The sequence below is a fragment of the Podarcis erhardii genome (genome assembly GCF_964252035.2).
Source record: "Podarcis erhardii genome assembly, chromosome: 2".
Taxonomy (NCBI): Eukaryota; Metazoa; Chordata; class Lepidosauria; order Squamata; family Lacertidae; genus Podarcis; species Podarcis erhardii.
Window position 1 is genome coordinate 16,733,831 of NC_138498.1, and position 25,800 is coordinate 16,759,630.

A 25,800-nucleotide genomic window follows, 5' to 3' on the forward strand; every position below is an offset into this window, starting at 1 on the left:
AGGACACATCAACAGCTTTACAAAAGAGTTCCCAGGTCTGAAATATTTATCCTTATAGCTACTATAACACAACTATTCAACTCCTGTTTGTGCCTTGTGCTCTGCTATATGTACATGTTAATGCAACTGATTTTTATCTGTCATATTTATTCTTGATGTCTGTTTCTTACAGAAATGCAATACAATGTCTGTGGCTTTGGGATTCCATACTTTTATTTTATACTCTTGAATTCCAGTTTGCTCACTGTATTCACAGAACCTTATTCAGGAAACACAAGACCACTTTTTGTAAATTGGATTTCTCATGGAAGGATGTTTTCGACTAGCTGATCTATATATATTTTTTTTTAAAAATAGCTTTAAAATTAAATTTTTATTATTAGTTTTAATTTTCTCTCTCTGTAAGCTCCTTTGAACATATGCCTTAAGGACGCTACTGCTTTCAACAATCAAATGGGAAATGTTAAATTCCTTCCATAATCAAATTGGGAAAGCATCTAAATCACAACTTACTGAGCATTTCTCCGTTGAACACTATCTAAGCAGAGAAATCTAGAGATATTGGCATGAAAACAAGTTGAAATTCAGGTTTAAGGAACCTAAAACACAAACAGGATTAATAGCATGCCTAGGTAAAGCAATATTGTGGAGCAGGGGGAAAGAGGAAAGGATATAAACCCATGAAACTAGTGACATTTATTTGCCTGGACAGTCCAATGTCACATATCTAAATGCACATTTGTACCGGATTCACATTGGACCTGACTACAACACCATGTAGGGCAACCTTCAGCAGTGCCCTTCAGATGCGGGTCAGCACAGCCTCAATATACATTTTCCAGCTGAGGGCACCTGTTTGTTTTTGTTCTAAACCCATGCTTTCAGAATAGCTCAAAAAAAACAAGCTAGGAAATGTAGAAAACCACACATAGGAATCCTTAGTTCCTCCCTCTCCTAGAAAAGGATAAAAGGCTCAACCAGTCTCACATGAGTCATCATAATACATTCACACATACACGTACTTCACTCATCACAGGTTTGCATTTGATGGAAGTCTTCTAATCAAAGTAGGTTTTATTATAAGATACAAATCAGTCATTCTATTACTTGGTACTGAATGATTCTTCCCCTCATTCAGAAAGGTTAATGGGATTGTTTAAGGCTACTGGAAACAGCTAGTTAATTACCTTTCGCTTCACATCTATAAACTGTGAAAACATAAGAGACCAGTAGAAGGCCAGTTGCACAAGATAATAGTAGTAAAGGCTGGATGATAGGGGCTGAAAAACAGAAAGAAAGTCTTGTTTAGAAACAGCATGCAACATATGCATTAAGAGCTACTTAAAGCAGGAATGGTTAACCTGTGGCCATCCAAATGCTGTTGGATTCCAATGCCCATCAGCTCCCAAGGGTCAGGGAAGATGGGAGCTGTAGTCCATCAACATCTGGAGGGCCACAGGTTCCCCACCCCGATTTAAATACTTAAAACCACTGATAGGGAATTGAGTCCAGCCAGAGAGCCAGATCCTGATGTCCCCCAACCCCAAGGATGTAATTGACTTATAGCTGGGACCACTCACCTATCAATCTTCTGATGTCATCATGACCCCAGGTGAAGCATCCCTTTGCCTGTGCAATTTTATTTCAAAAAGTGCAAGCGAATGGAATGTTTCTCTGCAGGGCTTGTAAACCGATAGGCATGCGTTGCTTTGGCAAGGGATTGGGTGCTCAACCTTGACTGGGGGCTCCAAAGTGCAGCCCATCTCAGCAGGGTTTGCTACCACTGTCAATCGACTGATTGAAGCTGACAACAAGGCTTGCTTGCCAAAAAGCAATCGGGAGCACACTTTTCCGTTCTCTATTGCTCCTTTGTACCTGAATCTTTGCCTGTCCACAACTGGTGTCACATGTGACATCAGGTGTGGGGCAGGTAGGTGTAGTTTAGGGGAAACAACTTTGCAGGACAATCTGGGACCACTTTCTAGCCTAATTTGACCTGCAGGAGAATTAGAGGTTCTCCACTGCTGGCTTAAACAGGTAAGTGTTATGTCCTTCCATCCTGTAAAATGATAACCTAAGCGTTCAATATTGTAATTACAAAGAAACCTATCCTCCCTTCTTTCGGTTCTTCCCGCTTCCTCCCCCAGAGCTGCTATTATGTGTGGTTTTTTAAGTGAGATCTGATGGCAGATCTCCCAAAATCACACCCAATTGTACCCTTATATAAACTGAACAGCTGTCATTTGCACTTAAGGATAACATTAGGGTGGCAGCACAAACTCCCACACCACTTGAAACGTGGTGGCCTGACCACACCAAAATGCCCCATGAGAAAAAGCAACACTTCCTTCTCCTGTTCATAGTTCTTAGCTTTCAGGGAAAGGGCAATATTTCTGATACCCCACTCCCAAAATCTCAATGAGGGGTAACAAGCTAAGGACTGGGGGAAGACAAGTAGATTGGTTGGAGAAAAGACTAGAACTGTCTATTCCCCAGGCTGCAAAACTTGACAGGCCTTTAGCTAACTATTAAAAAGTGCGTCTTCCATTTAGCAGGTGTCTACAAAGAAAAGGCCACAGATTACTTGCCATGTGTGCTTTTGAAATACATGTTACTTAGACACAGCAATTTTAAAAGAGGAGGATCAGAGAAGAATTCAGCATTACCATCCAAGTATCATGTAAAAAACAAACAAAAAAAACTAGAGAGCAATCAGCCTGTACTGTTTGGAGCCTCAAACCCATAAAAAAGCACTTTTTTGATAGATCAGCAGCAAGACAAAAACTTAGGTGAGTTCAGATGCAGAGAGTGTTTATTTAGCGACTGGATGGTTTTCAGCACACACAGTTTTTCTCACTAGTTTTCAATCTATCTACATAATGACTGCAGGACTAAAAGAAGGTCTACACCACACAGAGAACTGCCACTATAAATCTCTCCCTATTGCATCATTCCAGCTATTTTGTATTCCCTCATTCCTTATGTTTAGCACTAAAGCATCAAACACATTCTAAGTAAAGTATGCCCATTACCTCCTACACAGACCAGATCATTAAAAGGCAGACAGAAAGGCACGCTAGTGGAATGTGTAGCAAAGCATAATATGCCCATTTGCTCTAAGAATTACCGTATTTTTCGCTCTATAAGACGCACCAGACCACAAGACGCACCTAGTTTTTAGAGGAGGAAAACAAGAAAAAAAAGATTCTGAATCTCAGAGGCCAGAACAGCAAGAGGGATCGCTGTGCAGTGAAAGCAGCAATCCCTCTTGCTGTTCTGGCTTCTGGGATAGCTGCGCAGCCTGCATTCGCTCCGTAAGACGCACACACATTTCCCCTTACTTTTTAGGAGGGAAAAAGTGAGTCTTATAGAGCAAAAAATACGGTACGTTTTTCTTGACATATCTGCAAATTCACTTTGAAACACAACCAGGCACACGTACTGCAATCCGTCACCTTTGATTTACCAGCGCTCCAAGTTAAGCTCTAACATGTGAAAATATATTTGCAAGAACAGGGTGCTTATTTTGACAGCCACAGCTGTTCCACAGGTTACTTCCCTCAAAGTTGACAGATAAGCTGTATCAAATGAGGGAACTTTGTGTATATATAAGTACTTCCAGTGGCAAACTGGTTCAAGAGGAAAGTGATCAGTCAAAGGCTGAACGACTTCAGGAAATGATACCTAACACTGTTACAAGTTTTTATTAGTAAAGACACCACATACCTGAAAAGGGTAGTTGTACCAGCATTGTCGAGTATCCCAAAACCAGGGTGCCTAGATTAAAAAATAATAATAATGAACGAATGAAAGATACTAGAAAACTGTACAACTAGAACATGTAGATACGGGATGCCTTATATTGAGGGGGAAATTGCTCAATACAAGCAACCATAGATTGTAAGACAGGGATCAACACCCTTTTCAAGAAACAACAAACAAAAGGCATCACAAATCATGAACTGGTCTTTCTGGTTCTGGAGTCAAAAAGTGAAAGTTGCAGCATTCCTGAGATGAAGAGTGATATAAAGGCTACCTTTCCTGTTCTGCCGTGATAGAATTGAAGGAATAACTGACCACCCAAATAAGAATGTTAAGGAAGTCCCCAAGGACCAAATGAATCTTTTAATTTAATTCCACCGAATATATATTGATTATTATGCAACATACTCACCAACCAAAGAATTCTGAGTCCATACGTTAATATACAGATAGAAAATGCAAGCCTCCACCTGGAAGTGAAAAAGTAAGAATCAAATATATGGTACAAATATATTGATGTTGTAAAGCACCAACCAGGGAAAATCCAAAATTAACTCAAACATGTTTTAGAGACTTAACATAATATAATTTAGATCTATAAAATATCTGTAGGAGACTTTGAGAGGAAAAAGCATATGCAGGGACACTAAGGTTGTCTGGTAAAACCTCAAAATGTGAGTTCCTGAATGTATCTTGATCCCACAATAATTCTTCCAGGTTGGGCATTCACTTCAGACAACTGCAGACACTTCAGACAAACTTCTTTTGGAGGAGGAGATGCTGCAACAGGGACAGGATTGCATGAATCACAGCAACGCCCTACTCACAAGTAACATGGGAATGGGGCTTACGATTAAGCAGCTTCCAATTTAGAGTATAAACCAAAGACAGACAGATGTCAAATGAGACTCCCACTCACCTAAAGCAAATATCTTGGGAAAGAAGCCACTGAGGAAGAGAGGTAGAAGTCACAGAAGTAGCAGGCAGGAAGGCAAAGATGCTCAGATACTATAGTGATAGAGGTCATGCAGAAAAGGGTAAGAAAATAAATTTAAGTGGGAATGAAAAGAAACGAGAGCCCAGGAAAAATTCAAGTGCATGCAATGGAAAATAACTTCAAAGGATAAAACATAGCTTGCATAAAGATTAAAAATTATAGCTATCTGCTGTACAGTCCAAACTAAAGGTGAAAGAGCTATTTTATCACACTGAAACACAAATAGTGGCGAAACACCCAAATGTATCTCCTGGTACAAATAAAAAAAAATAAGTGTTCTATCCAGCTAAATCATTGCACACATGGAAAGACTTCCACAAGTGCAAGTGAACTTCCCTTCTCTGTCTTTCCCCATGCATCCCCCAAATCTGCTCTGAGGATTCCCTCTAGCCCTCTAGAGCAAATTTGAGGGTGATACTGGAGGCACACAAGGGGAAGAAGGAGCAGTCGCAACTGAACTTGTAGTTGTCGTTCCATGCAACCATTTAGTTGGATATAACCTTAAAAGAATTTTCAGTAATGCCTGAATAGCCATCTGTTTTACAAGAATGCCTTTCTTCAAAATTTCAGAGACCACAAGATGTCAACTTTAAAACAAAACAAAACAAAACAATTGGAGCTGTAAGAGGTGAACTACACACAAACCTACATGCTCTCACAGAATTTCACATGAGTGCTTGGTTTATCTTGGTTCCTTCGATGACGAAACCAGCGCTGGATTTTTCGGACATCCCAATCTAGTTGTTTTGACAAGCCCTCTAATCTTCTTGCATCTGGAAACTAGAAGGTAATCAAACACATACTCCTTAGCTACCTTCCAAAACAGACTCTTCCCATTATCGCCCAATTATTCTTCGATCTGCTGCATATTATACAAAATTGTACCAACAACGTTTTGCTAGAAAAAGTAACACTGGTTAAATAATCAGTTCAAGAAACAAATTATTAGAAGAAATATACATCAAGATCCAATATGATAATATAAAATAATGTGTATGCAAGATGCCATGAAAAACAAATTCCAAAGAAATAACACATACCCACACAAAACCAAAGTGTGTAAGCTTAACACACCAGTATGGTATTACACTGCATTTTTACATTTTGGGTTATTCTACTGACTGCTTGCAGTACTTTCCTTATCTTTTTCAAAAAGATGACAATACTACCGGAGATTTCTTCCCTTCAGCCACACGCATCTGTGCAGAAAGTTCCTACTCATCGCCTGGAATTCTGGCAGCAAAACAGGATTTGATGCCAGGCTAGTTTCACCAAAACTAGTTTTCCATTCAAGTGCTTTCAAAACTATGCCTACATTTGCCTTAAATAATAATAATAATAATAATAATAATAATAATAATAATAATAATTTTTATTTATAACCCACCCTCCCCAGCCAAGGCAGCGAACAAGCAATAATAAAAACAAGTTGAATGAATACAACTTAAAAACAAAATTAAAATACAACATTAAAATATTGAAACATTAAAATATTAAAATGCAGCCTCATCACAGGAGGAGAAAGGAAAAAGGAAAAAGAAAGAGGGGGAGGGAATCAAATTGGCTCCAAGCCAAAGGCCAGGCAGAACAACTCTGTCTTACAGGCCCTGTGGAAAGAAATCAGATCCTGCAGGGCCCTGGTCTCATGAGGCAGAGCATTCCACCAGGCCGGAGCCAGTGTTGAAAAGGCCCTGGCTCTGGTTGAAGCTAATCTAACTTCCTTAGGGCCCGGTACCACTAGGGCGTTGCTATTTATGGACCTTGAGGCTCTCCGTGGGGCATACCGGGAGAGGCGGTCCCGTAAGTATGAGGGTCCTAGGCTGTGAAGGGCTTTAAAGGTCAAAACCAGCACCTTAAATCTGACCCTGTACTCCGCCAGGAGCCAGTGCAGCTGGAAAAGCACTGAGTGAATATGCTCCCATGGCAGAGACCCTGTGAGGAGCCTCGCTGCTGCATTCTGCACCCGCTGGAGTTTCTGGGACAGCTTCAAGGGCAGCCCCGCGTACAGCGAATTACAGTAGTCAAGCCTGGAGGTGACCGCTGCATGGATCACTGTGGCCAGGTCGGGGTGGGAAACGTAAGGGACCAACTACTTGATGTGGCGAAGGTGGAAAAATGTCGCCTTGGCTGTTGCTGTAACCTGCGCCTCCATGGAAAGGGAGGCGTCAAGGATTACACCCAAACTCTTAACAGAAGGCAATGGCACTAATTGGGCCCTTGCAAGAGAAGGGAGTTGGTCCCTCATCCACATGCCATCCCAACCCAGCCATAGGACCTCTGTCTTCGAAGGATTTAGTTTCAATCGGCTCCCACGAAACCATCCAGCCACAGCTTCCAAGCATCTGGTCAGTGTGTCCGGGGCCGAGTCGGTGTGGCCATCCATCAGCAGACAGAGCTAACAAAAGTAGCCAAGGTGAACAGAGCACGACAGGGATATTCTTACAATAGAGTATTTGATATAAATTAAAAGCAGCAGTAGGGAGTTAAAAGCATTCAACAGAAATAAGAAGTCAGCCTCCAGGATCCATCCCGTGAAGAATAAAACAGAAATAAATCCATAGTTTCTTGGAAATATGCCTGTTTCAGCATAGGTAAGGTTTTTTGGGGGGTGAATTATTGTCAAACCTTCATTCCTAGTTCTGCTAAAGGTTAGTCTTCTGTTAAATGCTGTTGCAAATACAGTAGTCCTTTTATCTAGGGGTACGCACCACCAGCACCTCCCCCACCAATGTTAAAACTGAGACACTTTCTCTAACAACTTCATGGTGAGTATCAACATCCCTTTTTCTAAAAAGAAAACGAAACCACTTGTTGCGTCCATTATAGTCTACACATCAATGTTCTGAGAAACCCAGACAGTAGGAAAATAACTCAACAGATTAGCCTAGTAGTGACAGTAAGAAAAGAAGTACTTTTCTTCAGAGAAAAACTGAGAACTATGGAGGAAATGACATGATCAGTTATCTTCAACAGTACCTTGCCTGGTTTCTGTTCAAACCTTATACAGAATTATAGTCTGAGTACTAGATGTACGCACTCAACACACACATTGGAAGTGGGGAGTAAACAGCAACACATACAAAACAATGTAAAGAACACATGTAGCCAGATTTTCTGGTTATGTGTAGCTAGATCAGGGGTCAGCAAACTTTTTCAGCAGGGGGCCGGTCCACTGTCCCTCAGACCTTGTGGGGGGCCAGACTATATTTGGGTGGGGAATGAATGAATTCCTATGCCCCACAAATAACCCAGAGATGCATTTTAAATAAAAGCACACATTCTACTTCTGTAAAAACATGCTGATGACCATCCGCAGGCCAGATTTAGAAGGTGATTGTGCCGGATCCAGCCTCTGGGCCTTAGTTTGCCTACCCATGAGCTAGATGTTCACTATAGTAGTGAAAAGTTTATTTTCCCTGGAAAACAACAGAACTGGAAAGAATGAGCATTTTTTTTAATTTAATAACATTTATATCCCCCATGCCTCCAAGGAGCTCAAGGTGGTATGTATGGTTCTTATAACCACTACTCATTCTATTGCATTCAAACAAAAATTTGAAGCATCACTCACCTTAGTGATAGATGTAAACACCTTTTCTAGAATTGCATTGGGTTGAGCTGTGCGAGGTTCACAGTTTTGAATGTTAAGAAGTGCAGCACATGGTCTTGCAATAAATCTGGAGGGGAAATCCCAAAGATGTAACAAATGAACACAGAGAAAAATAACCCAGAATATGAAATTCCAAAATATACTGCAACTTCAGTCACATTTTTCTGCCCTGCATATGGTCATGCACACAAAAGACCACTCATATAAAAGAATAATTCTATTTAAATTTCAGTGAAGTGCAAGCTTGTTTACTTCACACTTCTGTTTGATACAACAACAGAATAAGGTTTCCTTAGTTTCCTCATGTATTTTCATGATATATATAAAAAATAACTGGCCAGTTTAGCAAAATGCTGAAAAGCAATGAGAGGATTTTAAAATCAATTATTAGACATTACCAGAAGGACCTGCAACAAAATGCTGCAGTTTGAATTCATTTTGTTCTGTAACCGCCGCCCCCCTTTCAACCCAACTTCCAACAGTCAACGTCTTCTGAGCATCCCACTGGGCGTGGCCCCCCCCTCCACAGCCCCAACCCAAATACTGATTTTACTTCTGCAAACACAGGGGTTCACCTCTCTCTTGCTCATGAGTGTTTTTGTTTCAGCTACATAAGTGCAGGGATTCTTCCCTAAAGATCAGAAATAGAATATAAGATGACAAGTGATATGATGAATGTTTCTACAAAGTGTCACAAATTTAAGAACCACAGACCAGCTTGGACTCAGTAGCAATCTTTGCCAACAGTGACTTGGTCGTAAAAGCTCTAGAAATGATGTTTAGAGGACCGCCCTTTTAAACTCTCTTTTGTTTGAGGACCCCCCATATGCTAATTGTTGTAATCTCAGGCTCCATTAACTGAGAAAAAAATGTAAGACACATATTTTTGAATGTCTCAAAAAATGTGTGGGTTTCTTTTGTCACACAGTAATCTCAGTTGCTAAAAACTGTAAGGGGGGGAGAGTGCTCTTGTTGTGTGGTTCTGCTTGCAGGTTCCCCACAAGGAGCTGTGTCAACAGGATGCTGATTTAGGCAGGTCACTGACCTGATCCATGAACTTCTTACTTCTATATAGAATTTTCAATATGGTACAAGTCACAAACAAATTTGGGCCAGCTAGATACTACTCTGGCTGTCTTCCTCATTCATATAAACACTCTCTGAACACAATACGCAATCATATCCTGAGCATCTCAATATGCTCATTAAGATAGGTGAAGTTTTTAGAACACAAATTTCATGCCCACTCCTTCCCTTGAATAATACCTAATGTATGGGAGGGAAAAAGAAAACATTCTTTTGAAAAGAATTCTGCAGTCTACTACTGTAGTGCAAGTACTCAAAGCACAGATCCACAGCGAGAGGTACTGGAGCCCATTTCCAAAGAGATGTTTAAGAAAGGAACGTGAGGGCCATTTCAAACATTACATTTCTGGCAGATTAACCTGTGCTAGGGTGAGGGGCGGTACATCGATAACGGGTGGTTTTAAGTTCCAGTTAAACAGATCAGAAACTGCTTTAGGGATCAGCTCAAACAAATCTGACACAACCAAGAGGCAAATGCTTATTGATGTAAATGTTCCATGCTTCCCCGGACATACTTAAATGCACTTATCATGGGTACTGGCACATTTGTGTAGAATTAGCATGCCAGCATGTACCTATAGGTAGGTTGTGGAACTCCTCCCCACAGATGTGCATCTGGCAACTTCACTATACAGTTTTTGGCAGAGAGAGAGACAGAGAAACAGACAAAGAGCACTCTTTACCTTAGACTTTAAAACCTGGTAAATATATTTTCAAGACCCACTCTATATTTCTGATTGTACATTTTTAATACTTTACTGTCAAACCTCGGAAGTCACACATAATCTGTTCCAGAAGACAGTTCGACTTCCGAGGTGCAGCTTCTGATTGGTTCTTGCACTCATCGGAAGCCATGTCAGACATTCGTCTTTCGAGGAATGTTTGAAAATCGGAGCATTTACTTCCGGGTTTTCAACATTCGGGAGCCGAAATGTTTGGCAACGGAGCAGTTCGAGAACTGAGGTTTGACTGTATTTAGCATTGTTGTAGCCCACTCTGGGACATTGTGGGTGAAGGGGAGATAATAAACTAAATTAGAAGACAAAACAGCAGCAGCTACACTGAAGCTGCAGCTACATCATACACTTGGTTAATATATTTGAATGTGAAAGGCAGTGCATGAAGGTTTCCATGGCTTTTACTATAACTCATAAGAATATACAGGGATGCGGGTGGCACTGTGGTCTAAACCACAGAGCCTAGGGCTTGCCAATCAGAAGGTCGGCAGTTCAAATCCCCGCGACGGGGTGAGCTCCCATTGCTCAGTCCCTGCTTCTGCCAACCTAGCAGTTCAAAAGCACGTTCAAAGTGCAAGTAGATAAATAGATACCACTCCGGCGGAAGGCAAACGGTGTTTCTGTGCGCTGCTCTGGTTCACCAGAAGCAGCTTAGTCATGCTGGCCACACTACACGGAAGCTGTATGCCAGCTCCCTCGGCCAGTAAAGCGAGATGAGCGCCGCAACCCCAGAGCTGTCCGCGACCTGACCTGACGGTCAGGGGTCCCTTTACCTTTATAAGAACATACAAAGAGCCTGCTGGACCATGCCGGTGACCCATCTAGTCCTATTCAGAAAGCTACAAGCAAAACATGAGTACAACAGCACTCTCCTCTCCCCTCCTGTAGTTCCCAGCAAATGGTATTCAGAAGAATTACTGCCACCAATGGTGGAAGCAGAGCAGTCATCACATGTAGTAGCCTTTGATAGCTATCTCCATGAATTTGTCTAATTCTCTTTTCAACTGAGTGTTCCAGTTTTCGAATGATTTTGGGAAGCTGAATGCCCGACACGGCTTCCGCAGCTTCTGATTGAGTGCAGGAAGCTCCTGCAGCCAATTGGAAGCCGTGCCTTGGCTTTTGAATGGTTCTGTGAGTCGAACGGACTATGCATTAAATTGACAAGCAAGGTACAACTGTACACCTGTTTTAGTCCTAAGTACACTGGTTCTGTAGTTCATCTCTATGTCACCAAGTTTATCAAGCAGCCCAAACCAATTACAGTGGTGCCTCGCAAGACGAAATTAATTCGTTCCGCGAGTTTTTTTCGTCTTGCGAAGCACGGACTTTGGAAAAGCTTCAAAAATCACCAAAGTCTTCAAAAACCTCAAAAAGGCTACCGCACCGCGTGCTATGAGTTGCTCCTCGAAGTGAATGCACAGTTTTAAGAAAAAGGAAACAAACTTGCAAGACAAAGGAAACAAACTTGCAAGATGTTTTCGTCTTGCGAAGCAAGCCCATAGGGAAATTCGTCTTGCGAAGCAACTCAAAAAACGAAAAACTCTTTCGTTTTGCGAGTTTTTCGTCTTTCGAGGCATTCGTCTTGCAAGGTACCACTGTACACATTACACTAGTTTGCCAAAATTAGACCATAATGTTCTACACAAAAACTAGAACATAGCCTACAGCATAAACAACAACACATTTCCTTTCTATAGGGCTGTATGTTTGCAGGCACCTCAATTCAAAAGTGCAGGATTCCTCTTTTTATAATGGGTAATGGAAATGGGCAACAGAAGAAGGTGAAGAAATTCATTTAAGAAGTGCACTGATCACCAAAGATTTCATAGCTGCCTTTTAGCAAACCGATCCAAGTACAGTAGATGAATCTGCACTCATCAGTCTTTCCTAACAATGGAAGTCACCCAGCTGTGGGCATATTTTATTAGATGAAAAGTTTGCTAAACCCACATATCAATTACCAGCTCAATTCATATTACACCACACCAGGCATGGTGCCTGTGTCTCCAGTATGGAAGAGAACAAAGGTCCCAATTCAGTTACAGTATTTGTCTTATATCCAAATGTAATAAAAACAGCAAGATGATGATGTGAATTAAAAGGCATACTCTGGCATATCTCATTAAAGGCTCCCCACTCCACCTAATAAAAAAACAATGCAGTGTTTGCATATACAATCCTATCACTATACATATTAGCAACTGCAACTTGTACTGAGTTCTATTGTGCAATCTATCTCACTGAAACAAATCTCTAAATGATGCCATACACTTTCAGAAGTTTTATTGGGGGTTTTTTTAAAAGAAGTTCATATAACTTGCTATAAAGCGTCAATGCGTAACACTTTTCTCTCTTGCAATGAATTAACCATCTGAAACTCACCTTTCAGAGGTACAGCCTTGCTAACCTGTTGCAACAAAGTAACAAAGCAAGAAAAGAGCTGTGTGGCACTCATAGGAGACAAATGTATTTATTATGGGCATTTCATGAGCCCAGGTTGCCAGCTGAAAAGTAACACTTCATGAATCTGATTAAGCAGATGCCAGTCCATGAAAGCTTAAGCCACCATAAACATGTAAGTCTTTCAGGTGCCACAATGTTCCTTCATAACAAGGTACAAAAATGTAAATTGATCAAACTTTTTGAACTGCTCAGTGTCAAACCAGCCTCTCATTTAAGCACTAGCTTGGTAACCAGAAGTGACAAGGAACTACATTAAGGTGAATGCATTGAATTCCATGGAAGCAAACAAACAGGCTGATTGGAGAGGAACCAAGTGCTCAACTGCTCCTCTACTCCCAGCAAAGGAACTGCCAAAGGAGACAAGCCCTCTACCTCCACAGTCAGCATAGAAATGCAGCAGTATGCTACAAGGAGGGCACAACTCTCCATCCCACCTCTGCCAACCCCCAGTAAGCTAGTACTGTATTTCTTTTTGCAGGCTAGTAACTTGTGCAAGCTTATTCACAAGGCTGCACTTACGAAGACAGTTTGGAAAATATAATGGATACTAACTGGTATGAAGTGTAATCTCATAAACTGGGTGAAAACAAAGTACGTTGCTTACCACAGTGTGCTTGGATCAAATTCAAGACGCGTTGGTGTATAAGCAGCTTTTATCAAGTAACTCCTGCTCCAATATAATCATCTCCAAAGTTTAAGATCAGCCACGATGGCCCTGGTCCATGATTTCACTTGTGCAAGTCAGAGTGCAAAACATTTAATTGATTTAAGGGGTCTTTAAATTAGTATTACATAACTAAGGCTGTGTACCATGTTACAATTCAGTTTTAAAAGGAGGCCACTTGGGATTTCTACATATGTCATAGCGAAGGACAGCGATGAACACAGGTATTAATGACTTTCCTGGTTTAAACAACTATGCCTCCCTATATTCTGTTAGACCACTTCTCATCAGCTGCATCCAACATGGCCAGTGGTGAGGGATGATGGGCATTGTAGTCCAAGAGCAAGTGGAGGGCCAGCAGGTTATCAGCCCCTGATATAAAGAGTTGTCTGTATCTTATACTTTCCACCACACATAGACAGATTACCCATGTGGGTTAATTAATAAAAGGCTTGGCTGGATGTCTAGATCCACAGCAAGGGGCTAAACACACTCTCCAGCAAGAGGCAGCCCCCAGCAGAGTATTAAAGTCACAGAATCATACCGCACAGTGAAGCTTTAGGAAAATGTAGACTGTTAGACCTTTTAAACACCCCGTTTAGTCCATTTACAATGCTTCCCCTCTACTCCTCTTGAAATGAGCAGACCACACCATTAGTGAGTTTAAAAGCTCTACTTACAAGCTCCAAAAGTCACATTCAATGTGTTATTCTGTGCAGTAGCAAGGCTATTACCTCATCGCTGTTATTAAGTTTGAATATTAATAGGTAAAAATCTTCCATGGGTTTAGTCTTGTGTAGAAATCTTCTGGGGTTTAACCTTCCATTTTCCAGTGTACCAAGTAACAGCTAAGTAGGTTCTGGCCAGCAACCCGAAAGCTATTTCACAATTCATCTCTAGGTAGAAGAGATAAACATTTATGCCCTAAAGTACATTCCAAAAGTCAACCATAATCTAAAAAGACACCTGAGGATTATAAACATGCATTTTGTTTCTGAAACAAACATATACCGGTATTTTGTTTCTGAAATACAATTTGCTTTGTTTCCTTGCATCCTTCAATGAGACAAAAGCAGACACACCAATGTTTATGCACTTCAATGCACTCCAAGTTTTTCTTTAATCTACACTCTTTTGTTAAAATGCATCTTTTTGAAAAGTTCAGTGCACATAACATTGAACCATCTCAGTTCTATCTTCAAGTCTGGAGTAACCTAGAACTCATGGCTTCACTTGATGTTCAGTCCCAGCTGTAATCTTCCTAAATTCCTGTCTACGTGCAGGTTTTTAACAATGTAAACTTAACTCCAAAAAGCTTGGACTGTGTATTGACCATTGACAAGACACCTCTGCTGAGTTGAGGCTATGAGAAAATAGTACTATTTTAATACAAAAATAAAGCAGCCTCAGAAGAAAATTCAACAGATACCATATATGTTCTATTCATGTGTCCATCAGAAGTATCACTCTACATACAGTGGTACCTCGGGATACATACGCTTCAGGTTACATACGTGTCAGGGAACTGCCATCGGAGCCAAGGGTGGCACTGAGGCTCCCTAATGATGATGCTGGAGAGGGAACCAGCAGAGGGAGAGAGGACGCTTCCGCTGGGGAAGGAGATAGAGGTGACACCAGGGAGAAAGGGGAGTCCGAGGGAGCTGCGGAGAGAAGGCTCCAGGACTCTTCCAGTGAAACCAGCGGGGAGAGCACAGGACCTCCTCTGGGTACGCCCACTCTGCGCAGACAGCTTTCGCGCAGAGAAGGGAGACGACGATTGGGTGTGAAAGAACTCTTATGTTGGAAGAAATTCAGGAAATGCCCACTGACGGATTCTTCCAGTGATTGAGACAGTCACGGTGTACTGACTGTCTAGCCTGGGGAAAAGTTTTGTCCAAACTACTCAGCTCGGAACAGTTTGCGCTTTACGCACAAGCAACCCCATACCCCATTACAATACGCTTCAGGTTACAGACTCCGCTAACCCAGAAATATTACCTCAGGTCAATAACTTTGCTTCAGGATGAGAACAGAAATCGTGCTCGGGGGCCACCAGGGGGCGCATTGGAAGATGGCCGACAGTAACATCTCTCCGACCCACACGAGGTAATTAAGAGGCTGCTATGGGAAGTATGCAGCCTTCCCGCCCCCCCCCCAAGGGGATGGGGGGGACTGCCTTGCCAGCGGTGTCCATAATTCACCCCCGGATTCGAAAGAAGGGGGTGCAGACACTTGGCACAAGCCCTCGTTTGAAGTCGGCTTTTCCTGACACTGTCTCCAATCAGCGCACTGGTTCGCTTTGGCTCGAAATATATAATTGGAAATACATAATTGGAAAGAAGCTAAAGCACATACATCAAGCGAAGATCGGGAGTTAAGACTGCTGATTAATGGATCTCTGTGAGCGGAGCGATGGGCGGGACAAATAAATCAAGTGATGAATCACCATTAAAATACTGGTATGTTTGGAGTGAAACGGAAAGGGGGTGGAGGAAAAAACTTTTCTTTCTTTTTGCCTTATGTGATATTAATAATCCTCCACCGCAGAAAGAAGAATCGTTGCAATTTATTAATCACAAGCAGGAATTTAAGAACTGTGTGGAGTGAATTATTGATCAAAGAGAGGATTGGTAAACATTGGAGAACGAAGGAAAGTTTTATGGCGCAGTTTCAAATGGCGTCTCGCCAAGACTGGCTTGCCTAAGAAGGACAGGGGGAGGAGGACCAGGGTCATCGGAATGCGAATGATTTTCGGAATGTGATCTAGACCTGGCAGAGCCCTCTGAGATGTTTGGCAAGCCTGGGGAAATTAACGGACAGACTGAGGGAAAGTTCTTTACGGAGGTGTGGAAATGGCGTCTGTCCTTACGTGATATGATTTTTGGAAAGTCTAAAACCCACACAGAGGATGTTTGTTTTTAACCCGCTTGTGAAGATTATCAGAGATCGCAAAGAAAGGATTATATGATAACAACAAGAAGATGAGGAAAATAACAAAGAGACTATCTGGACAGAACTGGATAGAACTGTCTAATTAAAGCAGCAATATAAGTGATGTTTGGACCCCCTTTCGGAGCTTGATGTATGGGTACCCCCAACAAAAAATTTAAAATCTGGCTGTATAATTTGGAACTAATGTGATTTGGAAATAATGTGATTTGATTGGCCTGTTAATAAAAATTATATTAAAAAAAAAGAGAACAGAAATCGTGCTCCGGCGGCGCGGAGGCCCCATTAGCTAAAGTGGTGCTTCAGGTTAAGAACAGTTTCAGGTTAAGAACGGACCTCCGGAACGAATTAAGTACGTAACCAGAGGTACCACTGTATATATTAAAGGGCTCAAAAGGCATCAATTAATTTAGCTACACCACACTAAAGTCTGCATTTGAGGGAATAAAATTTGACTGAACTACACCAAAGCAGTACACATCTTCACAGGGTCTCATCGTCTCATCAAGTCTGCAAACACTGCAAGATAATAGCTGAGATGTGAAAAAAATATTTTTATTAATCTTGAACATTAAGAGCATATGAAGAGTCTGTTGAATCAGGTCAATGGCCCATCTAAGTCCAGTCTCACAGTGGCCAACCAGATGCTTGTGGGAAACTCACAAGCAGTACAAGAGTTCCACTGAACTAACGGTACTTTTGAAATGCCTCAATTTCAAAAGTGGTTTCCTGAAAGTTACACAAGAATGAGAAAACCTATTTGGATGCATACATTGCTGACCAAGTCAACTCACCCTATGACCTTATGCAACAGCCTCCCTGCCGTAATTCAAACTACTTTTGAAACTCTCCTCCATTTAAATTTGCTTCCCACACAAAGGATGAAAGGGAGTCAAAGCCTCCCCACTGACATCGACATTGATCCAGTTCAATGTCTTACAGCAACAAGATGCTCCTATGATGTTTATCAGTACCACTTAAGACAACTTGTTTTGGGACATCCTGTTCTATAGGGAAGGGCAGAAAATAAATCTAAAATCAGATACAATGTATTCAGACAACTCCTCATCTGTGTGTGAGCAGCACACACAGACAATTTTCAGCACCGCAAGGGGGTGGGCAGGCTTAAGTGCATCCCACTGGCCCATATGGCGCCTGGGAACACAACTCCCATGTAAATGGGGAGTTGCTTGGACCAGTCTTGTGTTATTTCACAACCTACATTAACAAGAAAGACAAGAAGGGAGAGCCACCAACACGGAATGCCTATATCTAGACTTCTTAATTAATGCTCATATATGTCAAATAGAGGTTACAATTTGCATTTTATGTTTATTGCTGTTGAGTGATTGAGAGTATGTAAATTGAAGAAAGGAATAAATATGACAGGATCTAAATATAAATATAAAAAGTAAACCCCTCCCGTTAGGCTTTGGGAGGGAAGCTTAGGGAAGGCAGTCTGTCAGGCCTATCACAGTTCCAAATGCAGTATTCCACAGCACTTATTAAATCCATTTGTGCATTTGAGGCCTTTCTGAAGGTTTCAGTAAAAAAATGAGGTGATCCTTTGTAGGTCAGAATACTAAGCCATTCTGCAAAAGCTAAAGCTGATCTCCTGTCATTCTCTCAGAGTTTCACTTATCTCTGAGTTTCATTGGCAAAACTGAGAGGAAACAGACGAACACATAGGAACAATAGACTACACTCTCTCCTAGGGCCTAAAAAAGAGAGATATGCATATGATAAACCAGTGTGCTGCTATGATATGCCGAAAATGTGAATGCATTTCCTCTAAAGTGAGGCACCACAGACAGGAAGGGAAGGAAAAACAATGGTTTAAGAAATCTGTGGCTCAAATTGTGAGTCATCAGTCCCAGACTCCCAATGTTAAATTGAAGCACATAATTCATGGAGTGTTCATTCCAGGACATGAGGATAAGAAAACAGGCATAGTGAAATTGTAATGGATAAATCAGAAAATTATGTATGAACATGGGAGGGGTCAAAAGGCTTCTACACAGAAAAAGGCTGTATTGTGTTGCCCAAATTTCACAAGTGAGATGCTCCATAAGGTTAGATGTTCTGCCTGTCAGGGGAGGGGAGAGGAGGGTAGGAAAAGAAATGGAGTGCATGAGGGGTGGTTGGTGATTTGCAGGATGGTCAGCCCCCTTTGTTCTCCCATCCTGCTCCCAACAGAGCACCTAACTACATCAGCCCTAAAGCTGGTATAGTTAATTTATTCTCATTGACTGCAAAGAAAGAAAAAGGAGAACAAGGGACAACAGAAATCCCACTATCTTACCACCTGCCCTAGCTGCTGCTGCAAGCCAGCCAGAGCTTTGGAAGTGACAGCAGCAGCCCCCACTGCAAGAACTGTATTAGTCCTTTCAAAAAGGGTTGTATGACCCAAACTGCTTTGTATGGCCAGCCACAACATTCCTGAGCAGTTTTTTCCAATATTTTCAAAAAATTGAAAATAAATTGATAAATTGAAAAGTGATATTCCACTTTTCAATTTATCTTCTGTACATAGATTTGAAGTCTACTGAGATTTTGATTCTAGAGCCAAATTCATGAATACAGGTTTTTCTCTTGCTACAAAAATGCTATTTTATAGGGAAATCAAATAAAAAACAAAGTCAAACGGGTACTGAGTTTAATGCATTTTTGAGTTTTATAGTTTTTATAGCTTTAATAATTGTTTATGTATAAACTACCTGGAAGCAAAGATCAAAACTCAACAGGCACGTTGAGCTGTGAGCTACTTGGAACCAAGTGAAGATACCGTATATGGGCACCAGGATGATGACTGACATCTCCACTATCTGGCTGGCTGTCACACAGCAGCGGATTTTTTTGCTGCCATGCTGTGGTGTGAATCACCTGGCTTGTGCCACAGTGCTTCAGGAAAAGAATGGAGTCTTTTGCTGCCGAGCCACTGACACACATAGTAGCACAGCAGCAGAAGACTCTCCCTGAAGTGCATGGTAAAATTTCATTTTGAAACTGGCATAGCTGAGACCTAACCCTAATGCTGAACTGAACCTAAACATTTAGCGGTATTTCTTCTCTCATCCTGTTCAATACTAATTCATATATTAACTAAAACAATAACTGCCTCAGTTATTTTGAACTTATTCAGACACATATTATGCAGATTGATGTCATCAACTATTATGCTTGCAGAGTAAGTCCACTGGGAGTGAATGTAATAATGAATATTTAACCAAATAACTTTTTTATTTTTAAAACATGGTGACAGATCCAAAGTACCATGCTTCTTCCTCCATGTCACTAACTGGTCCTAAAAGGATTCTCCCTGAACAGGATTTGTTGAAGCCTGACAACTTACAGCTGGAAGAGGAAATTGTAGAAGCCCACATAATTGCTTAGGTGCATGCCTGGGGATCCTTGGTCTTTGGCTTTTTTTGAACACCTAACACCACATCCTGTAGAACTCTATCAGTTCTATTTTATCTGCACAATCCAAATGCATTTCAGGAACCAAAATGCTTTTTCTGTGCAGCCTAAGCAGGAGCAGTGAATAACATTATAGTTAAATGTTGTAGCTTGTCTTCGCTTACCCCACCCAACTGTGCTGCTCAGTTGTAAATCCTCTTACATTCTGTGTCACCATTAAGAAAAAACAGGTAGGAATCGGCCAATATATATGTGAACCGTCCCTGGATCAAGTGATTCTTCTTCTTTAAGGTCTCAAAGTTCATAACGTAGCTCAAGGTTGTCATCTGAACTTGCCAGATGTTTAACTGATAATCCATCACAGCCAATCCATAAAAAAGAAAACTTTAGAGCTGTCTTGCCCCAAAATGGCAACTAAGCATTCTATTTTGGCAACTAATGCTGCCTGGAGGACATTTATGACAAAGGGCAGTTTGGAAATTTATTATAGGGGTGGTGAATAGATCATAATTGTCTTGTCTTCTTTATAACAGCCTCTGGTATGAAACACTTTTTTGGAAGATGCTTCTAGGGCACGCCCCAAAGTCACACTTTAAAAAAACAAAAAGCTGAGCCATATGGGAAAGTTAATCCTTATATTGGACCCACAAAGGGGAGGAGGGAAGTTCAGGAGATTTTTTTGGAATTCTCTTTTTATGTTGATTGTTGGATAAGTGATTGTAAATTTCTAAAAACTAAATAAAATTATTAAAAATGTAAAGTTGATGCAATAGATCTTATTCTAATTGCCGCTGCTTATATATATATATATATATATATATATATACACACACACACACACACACACACACACTCCTTTCTTGACAAAGTAATTATCATAAATAAGTAAAAATAAAAAGGTGCACCCCACCACCGAGACAATCCCATTGCAACTATCCGACCTCCCAAAATTTCAACACCTCTTGCAATGGTTTAACCCCGTGGGTCCCAACATGGGGCAAACGCCCCACAAGGGGGCCATTTGATTTTTAAGGGGGGCAATTCGAGAACAGTTAGACCAAGTCAATGACTTTTAAGGCTTCCTCCATGTGAACAGGAGTTCACTATTTGAACAATTAAGAATTATTATGTCGGTGGAGGGAGCATCAGAATTTTAGAGATGCTTAGGTGGGGCATGGCCAAAAACAGTTTGGGAACCACTGGCGTTTAACCCCTTTCCGTTTTAAACAGTACAAATTCTACAAGCACCTTCTATATATATCAGGTATACTGGCCTCGGTCCAGTATACCTGAAGGACCGCCTCCACCTCCATCGTTCTGCCCGGACACGGGGTTCCAGCTCCAAGGGCCTTCTGGCAGTTCCCACACTGCGAGAAGCCAAGTTACAGGGAACCAGGCAGAGGGCCTTCTCGGTAGTGGCACCCGCCCTGTGGAACGCCCTCCCACCAGTTGTCCAAGAGAAAAACAACTACCAAACTTTTAGAAGACATCTTAAAGGCAGCCCTGTTTAGGGAAGCTTTAAATGTTTAATAGGTTATTGCATTTTAGTGTTTTGTTGGAAGGCGCCCAAAGTGGCTGGGGGGGGGACCCAGCCAGATGGGCGGGGTATAAATAATAAATTATTATTATTATTATTATTATTATTATTATTATTATTATTATTATTATTTTATTATTATATCTCCTGGAAATCATTTCTCCTGCGTCTTCCCCATCTTCATAAAAAGTGCAGTCTGGCTACGGAGTTCCTCTGAAGGTTTTTATTATGGTGATCAACTGGGGCGGGAGGGGACGAAATGAAACGGTGGCCCAACGTGGCGCGTGAAGCTGCGAGAAAGCCTCCGCCGACCCCCTCCCCAAACCCTCCTCGAGGCCGACTGAGGAAGCGGCAGCGAGGGCGACGCTACCTCTTCCCTCTCGGACCCCCCCATCCCATTCGCCTCGGCCCGTCAGGCAGGCGGGCGGAAGTGTGCGCCGCTTTCCCCCCGCCGGCTCCCTCCGTCCCCGCCACCCCGTCCCCCGCTTCGCCGCCGCCGCCGCCGCCGCTCTCCCACCTCTCGAAGAGCTGCCTCAGCGCGAAGAGGCCCAGCGCCCCGGGGAAAGCGGCCCAAACGTGGCGGGGAAGAGGGTACACCTCCCCGGCGCCGGGCTCCTGGCGCTCCAGGTCGGCCCAGCTCACGTTGGCGGGGAACCAGAAGCGCTCGTTCCACAGACCGCTCCACAGCCACGCTGCCGCCGCCGCCGTCGCCGCTGCCGCCATCTTCCCGCCGCCGCCGCCGCCGCCGCCCTCTCCCTCGCCGCCTGACCGGACTGACACTTCTTCCCCTCAGCAGCAGCCGCCAAGAAGAGAAGAGAGGGGGCGGTGCCGGCCGGAATCCCCGCCCATCTAGCGGGAAGGGAACGCCCGTCCGTCAAAAGACGCGCCACGCCCTAACTTCGCCGCCGGAGGGGGCGTGAGGGAACGAGACGCATGCGCTCTTCCGCAGGTTTATCTCTCTCTCTCTCCCCCCCCCCCGCGCACTTTCTCTTTTCATTCCGTCTCCTCTTTTAATAATGGGAAATGTTGCGGTGGCGCCCCCACGCGCGCGGAAAGGGAAAAGGAGATTTGCCTAACGATGTCTAGGAAGAGAAATTCAACAGGTGCAGCAGCTGGCTGTTGAAAGCTGATTATTTAGCCCTTTGCCCCTTTTTTATTATTATTAATAATAATAATAATAATAATTCCCTCAATTATGTGCTTTGTAAAAAAAAAGGGGGGAGGAGATGAGACCAGGTTGCCGCAACTGAATTAATTTTGTTCCTTGTTTCCGTCATACAAGAATAAGAGTATGCACGGCTAATGAAGCCCGGCTTGGGCAAAACACGGTTATTATCCCAAAATCCTTGTGCCATACCTTCAAGTTTTCCGTCTGATCCGATATCTACCGGATTTTTCGCCCCATAGGTCGCACTTTTTCCCCTCCAAAAATGAAGGGGAAATGTGTGTGCGTCCTATGGGGCGAATGCAGGCTTTCGCTGAAGCCTGGAGAGCGAGAAGCATCGGTGCGCACCGACCCCTCTCGCTCTCCAGGCTTCAGGAAGCTATCCGCAAGCCTTGCAAGCCCGGCGGGAGTTCCCGCAGGCTCACAAGGCTTGCGGGCAGCAGCCTGCAGCCCCGGCGAGTGTCCGCAAGCCTTGCGCGCCCGGCGGGAGGTACTACCGAGCGCGCGAGGCTTGGGGCGGCAGCCTGCCGCCCAAAGCACGGGGAGCCCTCCGGAGGGCTCCCCGTGCTTCGGGCGAGTATCCGCAAGCCTTGCGCGCCCGGTGGGAGGTCCCGCCGGGCGCACGAGGCTTGGGGTGGCATCCTGCCGCCCAAAGCACGCGGAGCCCTCCGGAGGGTGCCCCGTGCTTCGGGCAGGTGTGCGCAAGGCTTGGGGCGGCAGCCGCGGCTGGGGGGGGGGAATGAATTTTTTTTATTCATTTCCCCCCCCAAAAAAAAACCGCAAGCTCCGGGGACAGCTCGGAGGCGCAGCGCGTCTTCCCGCTGTCCCCGGACCTGGTCTGAAGGCGGGGAGAAGAGCGCTTCTCCCCGCTGCCAGCCCCGCAAGCGCCTGGGGGGGAAATAATTTTTTTTCCCTTTATTTCCCCCCCAAAAAACTTGGTGCGTCCTATGGGCCGGTGCGTCCTATGGGGCGAAAAATACGGTACATACAAGGAACGTTGGAATCCTCAAAGCAGCGATACGTGGAACATCATGAGATAAGCATACCATATTGTGGTTAATATTGCCAATATACCAATTTAGGAACCGAATGGACTTTTACCTCCTTACCGTCCATTGGACTTTAATTTCTCTTGATATGTTCTGTTTGCATGATGCGTTGGTCTATGGAATTACAGTTTGTGAGATATTGCTTGTTGAATTGTGTTTGAAATGGAAGTTACATAGTTAAAAACAGCCTGTTAAGTTGTGTGTGTTGTTACCAGGAATTCAACAGGTGCAGCAGCTGTCTATTTAAACCTGGCTATTTAGGCCCCTCTCCTTTTTATAAATAAAATAATAATAAAAATTCATTTTATAAATAAAAATTTTTTTAAAATCAATTATGTGCTTAGTACAAAAAAAGGCACAAGGTTTTTCATCACTCTAAAATGACGGTGCAGCTTTATAAGAGTGGCTGGGGAAACCCAGCCAGATGGGTGGGGTATAAATATTATTATTATTATTATTATTATTATGCAATTGATGGCAATGCAGTACTTTCTCAACATACAGTGAGGGGGGGGAAGTATTTGATCCCCTGCTAAATTTGCCCATTTGCCCTCTGATGAAAAAATGACCAGTCCATAATTTTAATGGTAGGTTTATTGTTGCTGTGAGAGACAGAATAACAACAGGAAAAAAACCCAGAAACCCAGAAGACAAAAGCCAGAGATTGATGTGCATTATAATGAGTGAAATAAGTATTTGATCCCTTTGCAAAAGATGATTTAGTACTTGGTGGCAAAAACCCTTGTTGACAATTCCAGAGGTCAGACGTTTCTTGTAGGTGGCCACCAGGTTTGCACACATCTCGGGAGGTATTTTGTCCCACTCCTCTTTGCAAATCCTCTCCAAGTCAGTAAGATTTTGAGGCCGATGTGTAACTACTCGAACCTTCAGCTCCCTCCACAGATTTTCTACGGGATTAAGGTCTGGAGACTGGCTAGGCCACTCCAGGACCTTTATGTACTTCTTCTTGAGCCACTCCTTTGTTGGCTTGTCTGTGTGCTTCGGGTCATTGTCATGCTGGATTACCCAGCTTTGACCCATTTTCAATGCCCTGGCTGAGGGAAGGAGGTGCTCACCCAAGATTTGACGATATATATGGTCCCGTCCATCGTCCCTTCAATGCGGTGAAGGTGTCCTGTCCCCTTAGCAGAAAAACACCCCCAAAGCATAATATGTCCCCCTCCATGTTTGATGGTGGGGATGGTGTTCTTGGGGTCGTAGGGCAGCATACCTTCTCCTCCAAACACGGCGAGTTGAGTTGATGCCAAAGAGCTCAATTTTGGTCTCATCTGACTACAACTCGTTCACCCAGTTTTCCTCTGGGTCCTTCAGATGTGCATTGGCAAACTGCAGACGGGCCTGTACATGTGCTGTCTTGAGCAAGGGGACCTTGCAGGCTCTGCAAGATCTCAGTTCTTCACAGCGTAGTGTGTTACCAACTGTTTTGACTATGGTCCCAGCTGCCCTGAGATCATTGACAAGTTCCCACGTATAGTTCTGGGTTGCTTCATGATCATTGCAGCTCCACAAGATGCAATCTGGCATGGAGCCCCAGACCGAGGGAGGCTGACAGTTATTTTGTGTTTCTTCTGTTTGCGAATTATTGCACCAACTGTTGTCACCTTCTCACCAAGCTGCTTGGCAACAGTCTTGTAGCCCCGTCCAGCCTTGTCCAGGTCTGCAGTCTTGTCCCTGACATCCTTGGACAGCTCTTTGGTCTTGGTCTTGGTGGCTATTTTGGAATCTGCTGGATTGATTGTTTCTGTCGACAGGTGTCTTTCGTACAGGTACTGTAACGAGCTGGGATTACAGATAAGACCTCTCCCTTACAGCAGGTGCTTCCAATCTCAGCTCGTTACATACAGTGACGATACCAGGTAGCCTGACATCTGGCTGGTTGATAGGGGATCAAATACTTATTTCATTCATTATACTACTCATCAATCTCTGACTTTTGTCTTCTGGGTTTCTGGGGGTTTTCCTGTTGTTATTCTTTCTCTCACAGCTACAATGAACCTACCATTAAAATTATGGACTGGTCATTTCTTCGTCAGAGGGCAAACGGGCAAATTTAGCAGGGGATCAAATACTTTCCCCCCTCACTGTACAGTGGTACCTCGGGTTAAGTACTTAATTCGTTCCAGAGGTCCGTACTTAACCTGAAACTGTTCTTAACCTGAAGCACCACTTTAGCTAATGGGGCCTCCTGCTGCTGCCGTGCCGCCAGAGCACAATTTCTGTTCTCATCCTGAAGCAAAGTTATTGACCTGAGGTAATATTTCTGGATTAGTGGAGTCCGTAACCTGAGCGTATGTAACCTGAGGTAAAGGTAAAGGGACCCCTGACCATTAGGTCCAGTCG

The 25,800-nt window shown here is 43.1% G+C and overlaps 1 protein-coding gene across 1 annotated transcript in view; it reads right to left on the reverse strand.

The window, feature by feature from the left end:
- The window catches only part of CERS5 (ceramide synthase 5), a 37,573-nt gene extending 15,560 nt beyond the window's left edge, over window positions 1-22,013 (reverse strand). Inside the window, exons 1-6 of the mRNA XM_081849989.1 lie at window positions 21,743-22,013; window positions 8,331-8,436; window positions 5,409-5,539; window positions 4,175-4,232; window positions 3,727-3,777; window positions 1,188-1,280 (exon numbers count right to left, since the gene is read on the reverse strand). Coding sequence (XP_081706115.1) covers window positions 1,188-1,280; window positions 3,727-3,777; window positions 4,175-4,232; window positions 5,409-5,539; window positions 8,331-8,436; window positions 21,743-21,948 — 645 coding nt within the window. The 5' untranslated portion in view covers window positions 21,949-22,013. The remainder of the gene's footprint in view (window positions 1-1,187; window positions 1,281-3,726; window positions 3,778-4,174; window positions 4,233-5,408; window positions 5,540-8,330; window positions 8,437-21,742) is intronic.
- Window positions 22,014-25,800: the final 3,787 nt, after the last annotated feature.